Below are 12,330 nucleotides of genomic sequence, written 5' to 3'. Positions count from 1 at the left end.
GGAGAGCCTTGAAATTGCCTTTCCATGAGACAAGATTGGCAGGTTCTAGCTTCCCAATAGAGAAATTAATTCTTTAATGAACTGAGCTGTCTTCATAGTGATTGAGAGGGTTTTGACTTGTGTCATTTCTGTTATTGTAGCACTCACAGGAGAGTGACATAGACTCTAGGAACTAACTCATCTTGTGTCCTTCTAGGGGAAGGTTCTAATTGCCCTAGGAGATGGTCTCCTGGGCCTTGTGTGTGGTTAACTGAGAGGAATAAACTCTGAGTAGAGTAAGGAAACATCTTGGCTGACCCCTCTGCACTTACTCCCCAGGCTCTGCATAACTGATTTATTTTGTTTTTTTTTCCTTTGATGTGTCTTTGTAAAAATACTTAGCAATGTTATTGATCATGTGGACTTGATTTAATTGTAAATTATAACGGTATTTCAGACTGTGTTCCTGTGTGTTTTCTTTGATACAACAAGGTCTCCAATTGATTAATCTCACTCCCCCATATGGTTTGCTATGAAATGTTTGTATACACATACTTTCTCAGCAATACTGTACAGGTCAGGATTGTTGTCCTAGGACTCTTGTTTGACTGGGAAGGATCATGGCAGTAATAAGATGGAATTTTGTGGAGAATGGAAGCTTTGTTTATTCTTGAGACATCCAGTCTGTCTCCACAGAAGTCAGCCCTATGCATTTTGTCCGAGTCCCACTAGTTCACATCTAACAACAACCCAGCATTCATGTTACTATTAATTTTTCTGTTGACAGTTCCCCAGAATTCACACATAAAGGAACCCCTCTTTCCTTTCTATCCTGACTCTGTGGTTTATATCTGTGCAAAAGATTTCATGATGGTGTCCAACCCTTTTGCTGCAATAAGACATTGGGAGGACAGTGGGCTTTGGAGGACAAGAAATTTCTGCAATAAAAATTGACAGATTGTAGGCACAGTATCAATGGGAAAATTATTTTTTCCTGATAGTCAGCCCTTGCAGAGCCAAGGTATGTGTGTTCTCCTGATTAAAACAGAACAAAATAAAAAATAACCTAATAGACAGAATTTCTTATATACAGATATGTAAAAATTATAGCAGAGTCAAAAATCAGTAGAGGTCAGAGATGTGATTGACACCTCTAAAAACAAAAATCTCTCTCAGCCTCTTTCGGTGTCTCCTTCTCTCTGTCTCTCTGTCTCTCTGTCTCTCTGTCTCTGTCTCTCTCTCTCTCTATCTCTCTCTCTCTCTCTCTCTCTCTCTCTCTCTCTCTCTGTGTGTGTGTGTGTGTCTGTGTGTGTGTGTGTGTGTTGTATGGAGGTGCTGGGGTTATCCTGTGCCATACACTGACGTCCAGTCATTGTCAGTCAGTGTCAATCTAAACGTGCTGCAGAGACAATCCAATTTCAGGAAACAGGCAATGATCACCCAGGGCTCCTGATGACATCAAGGCCTCTCACATCATCAGGTCAGGATCCCCTGCTCTGGCCCAGTGTTATGTGATCAGGAGCCCAGAATGCTGAGAGACTAACAGACTCTATACCCAGGGACTCCACAGTGTGATAATCGGTTCCGTCTTCATCTCTCAATTGGTAAGAAATGTGACTACTACTAACAAAAGCAATCCAGGATTAGACTCACCTATAAATGATTACATAGAATTGAAATTATGAGGAAAGGTAAAGTGACTCCCCACAAATCTTTGGTAACAACTTGTACTAAAGTATTTGGTGTGCTGTTAACTACAATAAACTGATTTTTGACATGTGTTTTTGTTTGTGATGATATTGCTGATCTATTTTCCTGGCCAAATTCTTATTATAGTGTATTTCCACCTACTTCACCAACAGTTCTAATCTCTTTATAAAGATCTGATAAAGATCTCCTCAATGTCTTGTGAACTGCAGGGCACACTCAATGAGCAACACTTCATTCTCAGATGTCACTTGGAAAAATTGAAAAACCTCCTTACAGGACAGTTAGGAGGAGGCAGAAACAGGGCTTTCAGGCTGAACATTTCTGAGTAAGTCCCAGGCTGATCTTCTCTATCATCTTAGCCCCAAGGCAGCTTCCTGCTCCTCCAGGGTTTCTAACACACTCAGGATGTGGTTGTAACACTGTGTCTCTCCACAGTAATAGACAGCAGAGTCCTCAGATGTCAGGCTGCTGAGCTCCATGTAGGCTGTGCTGGAGGATTTGTCTCTAGTCAGTGTGGCCTTGCCCTGAAACTTCTGTCCATAGTTGGCAATACCAATTATGGGAACAATCCACCCAATCCACTCCAGGCTTTGTCCAGGCTTCTGTTTGACCCAGTGCATAGCATAGTCAGTGAAGGTGTAGCCTGAAGTCTTGCAGGACAGCTTCACTGAGGATCCAGGCTTCACCAGCTCAGCCCCAGACTGCTGCAGCTGGACCTGGGAGTGGACACCTGTGGAGAGAAAGGCAGACTGGATGTCACTGTCACCTGAGTACATTCCCAACTCCTTAACTCTGGAACTTGGAGCTCCTTACCTGTAGCTGCTGTCGCCAGGAAGAGGATGATCCAGCTCCATCCCATGGTGAGGACCTGTGTGCTCAGTGACTGTGGAGAGGACACTGATCATGTGTTGTTGGTGGTGTGGACATCCCTGTATTTACCACATAGACTCACATGATTTGCATATTCAAGAGCAGGGTGCTTCTTAGATAAGGACCTAGTCCAGCTAGAGAAGAAGGAGGTGGAGGACACCTGGGTCAGGCAGCAGGATGCTGAGGTCCAAATCCTCATCCTGTCTGAGGAAGCAGCCTTTCCTGAGACCAGTGCAGACCCTGTGGAAATAACATCAAGGCCTCATCCCTCAATTTACAAATAGAATCCCAACCTGAGAAATTATTTCATTTCCCTGACAAATGCACAGGTGTTTGTAGTGATGAGGAAATTTGTTAATGGAAATTACAAAACCTCATAAATTAGGATAAATTTCACTCTTTCATCTGTAAGATATTAATATTTTATTATTCAGCATGTTGCAGGTGTGTGTTACTGGTGAATTTTTTTCTTTATCTAAATACGTTTATTTTTGTATATTCTTTTGCTTTCAATAGAAAGAGTTCTGGTGGGAATATGGAAAATATCTGAGAGGATTGGGCATAGAATTTCTTCAGAATATTTTTCATGAAAAAAGTTTTACAAAAATCCAAAATAAATAAATATTTTTATTAGCTCAGAAAATACAAATCTATGCAATATTGAACAATGAAATTTTACTGTGTTTGAAAATTCTTGACTTCACTTACCAACTCTAGTAAGTGTTGTTCAGCTGATAGTCTTTAAGATGGGAGTCCACAGGGGCTTTGTAGTCCCTCCAATCATCATTTGATTTCCATCCTAGTGATTGATATCTCCATTGTGCCCCCTGCTGTCCTTACAATTTTTGTACTCTTATCATTCTGATTTTAAAAATAATAAACTTGTCACAGTCTCAGTCATGCTGTGGCTTCTCCATCCTGGCCTGTTTAAAACTCAGTTCTCACTGACCATAATTAGGAGACACTGGCTGGGGCTTTTAAGGTTTGTATCAACTGGACTCTTAGAGTTGTTGAAGAATTATTCGCCCAAATGAAAGCAAAAATAGGTCAACTCACATGCATTAGATATTGCTCAAGAATTTGTGTGTTTTATTCAGTATATCTAAGAGATACTGAGTAACTAATCTACAGACTCCCAGTGTAAAGAGTCTGCCCAGTCTCCAGGTTCACTATGGTCACCGTATTCACTGGCTGCCATGTGGCCTGACCTCTCCCTGGTGTCAGTGAACAAACAGTGGATATCTTGGTTTTCACCTTCACACTGAACTGTTCAATGAGTTGTGATTATCTGGATCTCAGCAATCCCACATTCTATAGTCTGTTTCTTCACCAAAACTTCTTAACACATGGCTGAGGTCACTATCATAGTATCCAGAGAAGGCTAAGGCCTGGAAAAGTAGACTTTCTTTTCATTTTCCAGATTCTTCAAAACAGTAATCCTTAACCCTGAACCAACACTAACCATCACTTCTCCCATTGATCTTCTCTAACTCACAGGTAAACACTCCAGCTTTCCTACCTTCAGCTGAGTCAGAGATCACAGCAGTAAGCATGCAGGTAACTAGAACAGGAAAACACAAGCAGAAAACTGTGATGAGGACCTCTGTGGCCAATGGAAGGGAGTTAGAGAGAGACTGTAGATGATATCATCTGGCATGAGCCCAACAGTTAATGCAGATCGCAATGGAGTCAGAACTAGTGTGAAAAACAGATTGCTTATTAGGAAGTACTCAGACTATGGAGCCAGTCCTTTACCACAAGGCAGGAAAGGGAACAGAGAGCAGCTTGCATGTGACCCTCATATTTAAAGCCTTGCTACATCACTCTGACCACGCCTAAGTGTGCATGGTCAGCGTCACCTGTGCCAGCCTTCAAGTGGGTGTGTCCAGCATTTCCCCCTATACCCAATGGTCACTCAGACATTTCCACAAGCTGAATGTACAGAACACACCTTCAAAGGCATCACTACATGGGACACTGATTCAGAAAATATTCTTGACAAGGATGCAAATCTCAAACAATAATTGTGTGAAAATAATAACCATGTGTGCCCTATTACAGACACTCACATGTTGGAAGCCTGAAGCATAGACCACTTGTTCCACCAACTGTGTAAAATAATATTAATCATGGAAGCTCTGGCAACTCTGCAACCTCTGAGAAAAAGAGAATGGTTTTCAGATGATTTAGAATTCCCTTAGATTTCCAATTGAGCTAATAACCATCACCAACTCTTAGAATGACAGATTCATTGAAAAATATGGAAATGTTTATTCATAAAATGTTTATTTCGTCATATATAATGTGCCAAATGGATGCTTTAGATTCTCCATAGGTAAAAATTGATACACTTATTAGAAACTAAACAAACAGTAGTTAATAGAATGTGACATTGCTGAGGGCCTCTAAAGGATTGTTAGCGCAAGAAGGGGTAGCCACTTATTCCAACAGCAGTAAGCCTGTTTGTGAGAAACCACATGGGACAGTCCCCAACCTCCTATACTCCAAGAGATGTCTGCTAGTTCCCAGCAGCCTCAGTAGTACTTCATTGTCTCTACTGGTCTTGAGCACAGAGAGGATTGTGTCTGTGTTCACACTCAAGTTTCCTTCCTATGTCTTTGCAAAGTGAGACATAGCAGGTGGTTCAGATTTTAACTATTGGCTCTTGGAGATATCCCTGTTAATATTGGTTTCAATGAGAAGCTGTGTCTTGAAAAATCAATATTATAATACCTGTAGATCTTGACTTGGCTGATTGGATGTCTATCCATTTCTTCATTCCTGAAAATCCCATATTTGTGTCTTGTTTATTTATTCCTGATTTTTGGGCTATGAGTATTTGAGATATAGTTTTTTCATAGCAATGTTGAGGCAGCTGTCGACTACAGACTGTAAGGGCTCCAAGAAACGCATAAGATGCTTCTTTGTCTGTGATTCTATGAGAACTTCAGGGATATTGTCCAGACTATGCCTCCTCTTACTTGGAGAAAGTGAGTCAATGCAGGAAAGCTTAAAGGTTCTTCACATTCATGGCATTGTCAGTGTGCCTCTGTTTCTGCTTGTGGATCAAACCTTGAGCCATCAATGTCTGCTCCAGCCACTCAGCCTTTAGTTTGTGAACCATGGACTAGATTATTGGAAACCATAATCCCAACTAAGTTCTTTCTTTCCTTACATGTTTCCTTCATCACAGTTGGTCTTGCTGTTTTATCTCAGCTATAGAAAAGTTACTAAGACAAACTTTCTCAGTTTTTTGCACAGTGAGAGGAACTTCTCAGAGAACAAAGCTGGAATTTCAGTGGCTCTTAGAGACATGATCTGGCTCTGTCTATGCTAAGGTGACACCCCCAGACCCAAAGTGATCTCTGTTAGATTTACATAAAATGCCCAATTGCGTGTGAGAGATTTTCTAGGTGAGTAGATCTCACTTCTCATGAACATTGTCATGTGACCAGATGCAGATGTTCAATACCTTCCTGGTGGTGTGACAATAAACCATCCTTGAAATCTCATCTCCACACAGACACTGAACTTACTTTCCTGAAGGACAAATTTATAAAAATATCATGATGAGCAGAGATGAAATTCATGGATGAATAAACTGAATTAGCTTAAAGCACAGCTGGATCAAGTCTGAACCTGATGTGTACCATTGTCTGGAGGAGGCGAGGGGAGGTTTGAGCCTTGGGAGCATTTGTGCACCTGTAATTGGCCCCTTCTTACCCATGATTTCCCCTTAAATATAAATGCTACTCTAATAAAGAAATCTGACTGAGGATCTGCTTGAATCTGAGAAAAAAGACACAGGAGCATCCATGTTTCTTAAATAACAGCAGAAACACAGGAGATGTATAGAGGACAACAGTCACCCACAGCCAAAATATTTAGAGAGACTTTCTTGGGAACTAGAAGATGAAAGATGAAAGGAACCTAAGCTGCTGAGAAGATTGCTCAGTTATGCCTTTATAGTCTGTGGGATGAACCTGTGTACTGTGGGGCTGTGCGCGCTCTGGTGGCCGTGAGCGGCCTCACAGTGAGGTTTATGTCTGGGTTCACACTGAGGTCTCCTCACTGTGTCTATAGCACAGTAATAAGTGGCGGTGTCCTCAGACTTCACACTGTTCATTTGCATGTACAGAGTGTTTTTGGCATTGTCTCTGGAGATGGTGAACCGGCCCTTCTTGGATGGTGCATAGTTTGTGGTACTGCCATCATATTTAATTTCTCCAACCCACTCCAGCCCTTTGCCTGGAGCCTGGCGGAACCAGTGCATCCAGTAGTCACTGAAGGTGAATCCAGAGGCTGCACAGGAGAGTTTCAGGGACCCCCCCAGGCTTGACCAGGCCACCTCATGACTCCACCAGCTTCACTTCACACAGAACACCTGAAAACACAAAAAAATCCTGGTCAAGAAATCATCACACATGTCCATTGTCCCTCAGATTAATGTCCACTCACTCATAAATTACCTTTTAAAAGAGCAACAAGGAAAATGCAGCTCAGCCCCAACTCCATGCTGATCCTTGAGTGAAGTCTTGGGATCCACAGCTGAGCTCCTCTCTCTGAGCTGTAAGGTCAGGACTGGGCTGCTTTTCATGAGTAGAGAGAGGGGCTATTTGCATGTCTTCCTGCTTTATAGCAATCTCTGTCATGGAGCCTTGTTTTGTCAGGTCCTGTGTTATTTTCTACTTTTCTGGAGGAATCAGATCATAATGTTAATGTTGCGAAAATGTTATTAAATTACATCATTTTCAAATCATCTCCTATTATCCCTTTTTCTATAAAGACTCATTTTCATGTTCATTTCAACTCCCTTCTCCACATCTGGGATTAGGAGAGCAGTGACATTGCTTTGCAGTGCTCATTTTTTACAAAGTCAGCACTACTGTGTTGACCTCATCCCTGATGAAAACAAAACTCCTTACATAGCTTTAGCTTTGTGTAAAGCTGCTTCCTGAGTTTGGAAACTCCCTTTCTGTATGGAGGTCATGTGACATGCCTGAATTCCAGTGTTCAGCTAATCACATGCAAAAGTCTTTTCCAGACAGTGTATGTATTTCTTGTGTCATTGTCTAATTCAGTTTTCCTTTGCTGCATGATTACCTATTTGTCTTTAGAAATGGGGAGTGACTGAGAAGCTGAACTTCAAGGCAGAGCTCAGCATTTGACTTCTGTGTCTGCAGGTGGCCCTGTGAGAGGAGCAGAAGATGGCAAGTGAAGTTCAGGTATCAGCTCACCAGGAGGTGAATACATGGGGAGGTTTGTATAACTGATAGGCAAAACCTGGAGTCCACAGACTCCAGAATATCTTTTGCTTTTGCTGTTTTGTTTCATTTTTGCTGCTGCTATCTTTCTCTGGTACCTGGCATGGTGTGAATGGGTGTGGGGAGATCCCTACTGCCTGTAATATCGTGTGTTCTCATGTGGAAACATCCCATTCTACTGGACATTTTTACCTGTGCATTATTGTGAGGATGATTTCTTCTTAACCCACACTGTCTAATTGATAATAATAACATTGGTTTAAATTGACTAATGATGTTGAAAATTAATACAAGGGAGCTTCATACAGGGAGGGCCTATGAGTTTCACTTCCAAGGCTGCATAGATTGTAGTTCTGGTTAATGAATAGGGAAAACACTTGAGTCCCTGGAAGCCAGGCTGTCTCAAATTCTTTCAGTCATATTGTTGAAAGATGCATTCTCAGGTTTCTGTAAAAGATATTGGATTCCAAGTTAGGAATACTTATATTAGGAGATGCTATGAATTGACCATTTTTTAAAGCCTTCTCAACAGAAGGAAATCCAACCTGGTACTGGAAACCTAGTCAACTACCCAGAGTTTCTCACAGCATAGATCCTGGAGGAAAACATTTACCTGCCTCTAACTAGCATGATTTCTAACTACACTCCACCTCTTTGTCTTCAAACTTACAAATATGTGTTGTTATCACCATTCATTTAGAAAACTTGCCTTGGCCAAAGTTGGAGGACATTACAGAAAACCATAGCAGATAAAATGCAGAGTTAAGCCCAAGCCTCACCTGATGCATCTACAACCCATGTCCTGCCTCATAGGCTTAGGGATTGTTGTAGAAGAGGAAGTAGAAAGAGTGTGTGCACCCTAGGAAGGGTAAGTCTGCTCTGAGATTATGTCTCCTATACATATTAGAGAAGATGTGTCCATCTAGTCTACCTGACAAGGCTCTTGAAACATGAGCCAAATAAGAATGAAAACAGCAGACACACTAACATGGAATGAGGAGAGTTTAACAGGCCTCAGCTCTACTCAAAATTTTATAGGCACTAAGGAACCCAGAGCAGGAGAAAGAGTCTTCAAGAGAATAGAGTATACCTCTAGGTTTTCCAATAATATGAAACCCTGAAAACTTATTACATAAACAGAAGTTGAATTTCATTATTGATAAATACAGAAATCACACACACACACACACACACACACACACACACAGAGAGAGAGAGAGAGAGAGAGAGAGAGAGAGAGAGAGAGATCAATATTAATGAATTAAAAAAGAATGAATTTGAAAGAAAACAGGAATCTCCAAAGGAAGGTTTGTAGGGATTAAAGGGAAAAGGAAAATGAAGTATATTATAACCTAAAAATTATTCACATTAATTGACAATAAAAACCAAACTCCTTGTTTCCTGAGTTTCTTTAATTGTCAGATAGATATAAACATAGTAGAAAATGCATGAGTGATTGCCTACTAGGTAAAAAAAAAAAAAAACACACCAGGAATATTCCCTGTCCTGGCACATGCATTAAACCCTAGAATTCTGGGGTGGTTCATTAGGATCAAGAACTCTAAAAACTCCTTGTATTTGTAACATTAGTGAGGCAAGCCTGGTTTCCCACAAAATATAATTAAAAAATACTTTTAGAGGTGATTTCGCAACACATATTACAGGAAGAGATAATTGCCGGCACAGGAAACAAATCTTCTGCATGCTCTGCACTTGGTTCATGTGCTGTCTTCCAATGTGTGCTCTACAGACTTTGGCAGACTTGGAACCCTGTTCAACCCTCAGCCGCTAGGGAGCCAGGGACACAGTTCTCATCAGGTTGCTTCCTTTGGATCTTCTGTTTGCACCTCCTCTCTGCTGTTCATCTTCCTGCCCAGTCATGATCAGTACATGACTGTCTGCCTGTGTTTTTATGCAAGTTTTCAGTCACTTGAAATTTTGAGAAGATACAAAAATATTAAATTCAGTGTGTGTGATAATTGCCTTGCAATGCATGAGCTGCAATGTCATCCAGCCATTAATAGTTGAGTCAGGAAAGAAAGTGAATACCTTAAGAGAGAGAAATCACCATTAATCTCAGGAGTCACCATAGGAAGCCAAAATTTTGCAAAGCCACCAGTGGAGCTGATTCCTGACCCCTAATAAATGTTCTGGAAATGAATCTGAACACCAGGACAGGTCAGGTACATACACCTGGGACATCACACCGGACTGAAGGACTCTCATTCTTTAAATACAAGAAAGGACCATGGTGAAGCTGATCCTGGCTGAGTTCTAGAGTGTTGTGAAGAGATGAAGGTAGCCTGTGCATCAGGATATCATATGAAACATTTTCAGAAGCCATGTGTGAGTCAGAAAAACATTTATTAGGCTATGTATTATCAATATGACTTAAAACCTTTCCTTTTAGAAAAAATATGCATGGAAAAATGAGACATGGAATCCTAAATGCAGTGAGGGACTCACTGTGATTATCCCCAGCTTTTTTTCTCTCCTTCCCCTGAGCTGAGGGCTGCACAGGGCAGGGTATCACACCTGGGCACAGGTCATCCACAGCAGAGCTACGTGGAATCAACACTTTGACTGGAGCATCCAGGCCTGAGATCCCAGATCACAGTCAAATATTCCAGCTGAGAAAACCCCTCCCCCAGGGGACAGAAGTTACAGAGAGAATTACAGATGCTGCTGCTGCTGGCTGTGATGAGGATGACTGTGTGTCTGACACCTCATGTGTGAAAATGTGTGGCCTTCTTATATGTATGTCCAATGGGTGTTGACCTTCCTATAAGGTTTCCATGTGTGAACTAAAACATACATGGGCAATATTAATTAACGAATAATTTTTAGTCTACTAAGTTGGAGTCTTGTCACAGTAACTACATCGCGTGTATCACGTGGTGTCTGCAGTTATTTGAGGTCAGAACAGGAAACCTTAGGGTCCCTGAGGACTCTCTCACTCTCCAGATGTTTCTCTCATCTACTATATTTTCTTTCCTAGTGAAAGTTGGGTCTACAGCGCCCCCTGCTGGTCCTGAGCATCCTCACATTGAGGTTGTTTCTGGGCACACAGGGAACCAGCTCACTGTGTCTGCTGCAGTGTAAGGCAGGGCTGTGTCTTCAGTGGGAGCAGAGCTCAGCTTCAGGGAGATCTGATCCTTGAATGCATCACTGACACACTATGGACTTCTCATGACAGCTGCAAAGTTTCTCCAGCCATTGTCCTCCATTCTCTCACGTCATGCAGGCTCTTCCTGAAGGGGAACTGCCCAGGAAGAGGATCTCAACTCTACAGACACAGGTGTTTTGTTTTGTGACCAATTGATTTATCCAGACCCTGGAAGTAATCCTGATAGTAAGACTGTTTAAAGGAGCCTCATGGTTTCCTTTTGATCCTAGTTGAATCAGGGTCTCAAATGGCCACAAGTGCGCTGGAACCATCTGTGTCCTGAGACTACCCTTGACCTGCTAATCTTTCTTGCCTATACTTCCTGGGTGCTCAAATTGTCAGATTCATTCCAATGAGCCAGATGATCATAGGAAATAACATTTACTTTATTTTAACTTGTAATTCATTTTGAGTTTGTGAGTGGCTGTTTTCTTTCATGTATTTATCCATATGTTTTCATTTGCAAGTAAATATGAGAATTTCCACACGATCAAAATATTTTTTCCAAAATATTTACCCAATACTGGTAGAAGCATACACTCTCATTATTACCAACATGGACACTTTTTGGTCAATGTCGTCAACTTAAAACTGCTCAATCTCTGAGTCTTGGAGACAGATTGACCAGGAAACTTCTGAATATAGTGAGAATGGATTCATAACCAAAGGCATCCACATCGGGATCTGAGAATCCACAGTAGAAGCTCACAGGAAGGACACTGCCCAGACTACACAGCAGCCATCCTTTAGCTCCAGGTGAGCGGCTGAGCTCTGAGTTAGTGCAGAGAGGTCAGAACTAGAATATTCTAATTCAACACAGAAGCAGAAGACACCATGTTGAATGCAGTAATGAAAATAATTTAATGAAGATTTCAATTTTATCACTTCTTAGCCTTATATGCACAGCTGTGCAGAAGAGGAGACTGGTTTGGACAACTCAGATGCTTACTGTGACTGAGCCCGGCTCTACTTCCACTTGGTTCCCTCTGAATTACTAACACTGTTCCTATCGAGGGCCTGCCCTAACCTCAGTATGAGGGAAAAGTCCATTGAGTCTCCAGAGCTTCCCCAATGCCTGACCACAGAGAATCACTCTTCCCTCATAAACACTTTCTGCATTTCTTCAGAGAGTACTAGGTGGCATATTTAAGAATGTTCGTCAAAACAAAAGCCATATTTTTTAGAGGCGCTGATCAATTCCTGAGTCTATAATTATTAAAAGGATCCCAAAATAACAGTAAACAGAGAGGACACCCAGATAAAACAAAAATAAATAAATCAATTATGTCTAAACCTGGGCTTTATGTGTGCTGAGCTCCCCCTGCTGGCAATGAGAACCTA

At 41.5% G+C, this 12,330-nt stretch overlaps 1 pseudogene and 1 gene segment (V, D, J or C); both read right to left on the bottom strand.

The window, feature by feature from the left end:
- Nucleotides 1–2,089: 2,089 nt before the first annotated feature.
- LOC103164591 lies at nucleotides 2,090–2,548 on the bottom strand. The segment is given in 2 exon segments: nucleotides 2,090–2,419; nucleotides 2,503–2,548. Coding segments are annotated over 2 exon segments (376 nt in total).
- Nucleotides 2,549–6,514: 3,966 nt separating this feature from the next.
- LOC118238027 lies at nucleotides 6,515–7,074 on the bottom strand (annotated as a pseudogene).
- Nucleotides 7,075–12,330: the final 5,256 nt, after the last annotated feature.

This window comes from Cricetulus griseus, chromosome 5 (genome assembly GCF_003668045.3).
Source record: "Cricetulus griseus strain 17A/GY chromosome 5, alternate assembly CriGri-PICRH-1.0, whole genome shotgun sequence".
Classification (NCBI taxonomy): domain Eukaryota; kingdom Metazoa; phylum Chordata; class Mammalia; order Rodentia; family Cricetidae; genus Cricetulus; species Cricetulus griseus.
Note: the sequence above shows the minus strand (reverse complement) of the source record. Positions and strands in the feature narration are given on the sequence as shown.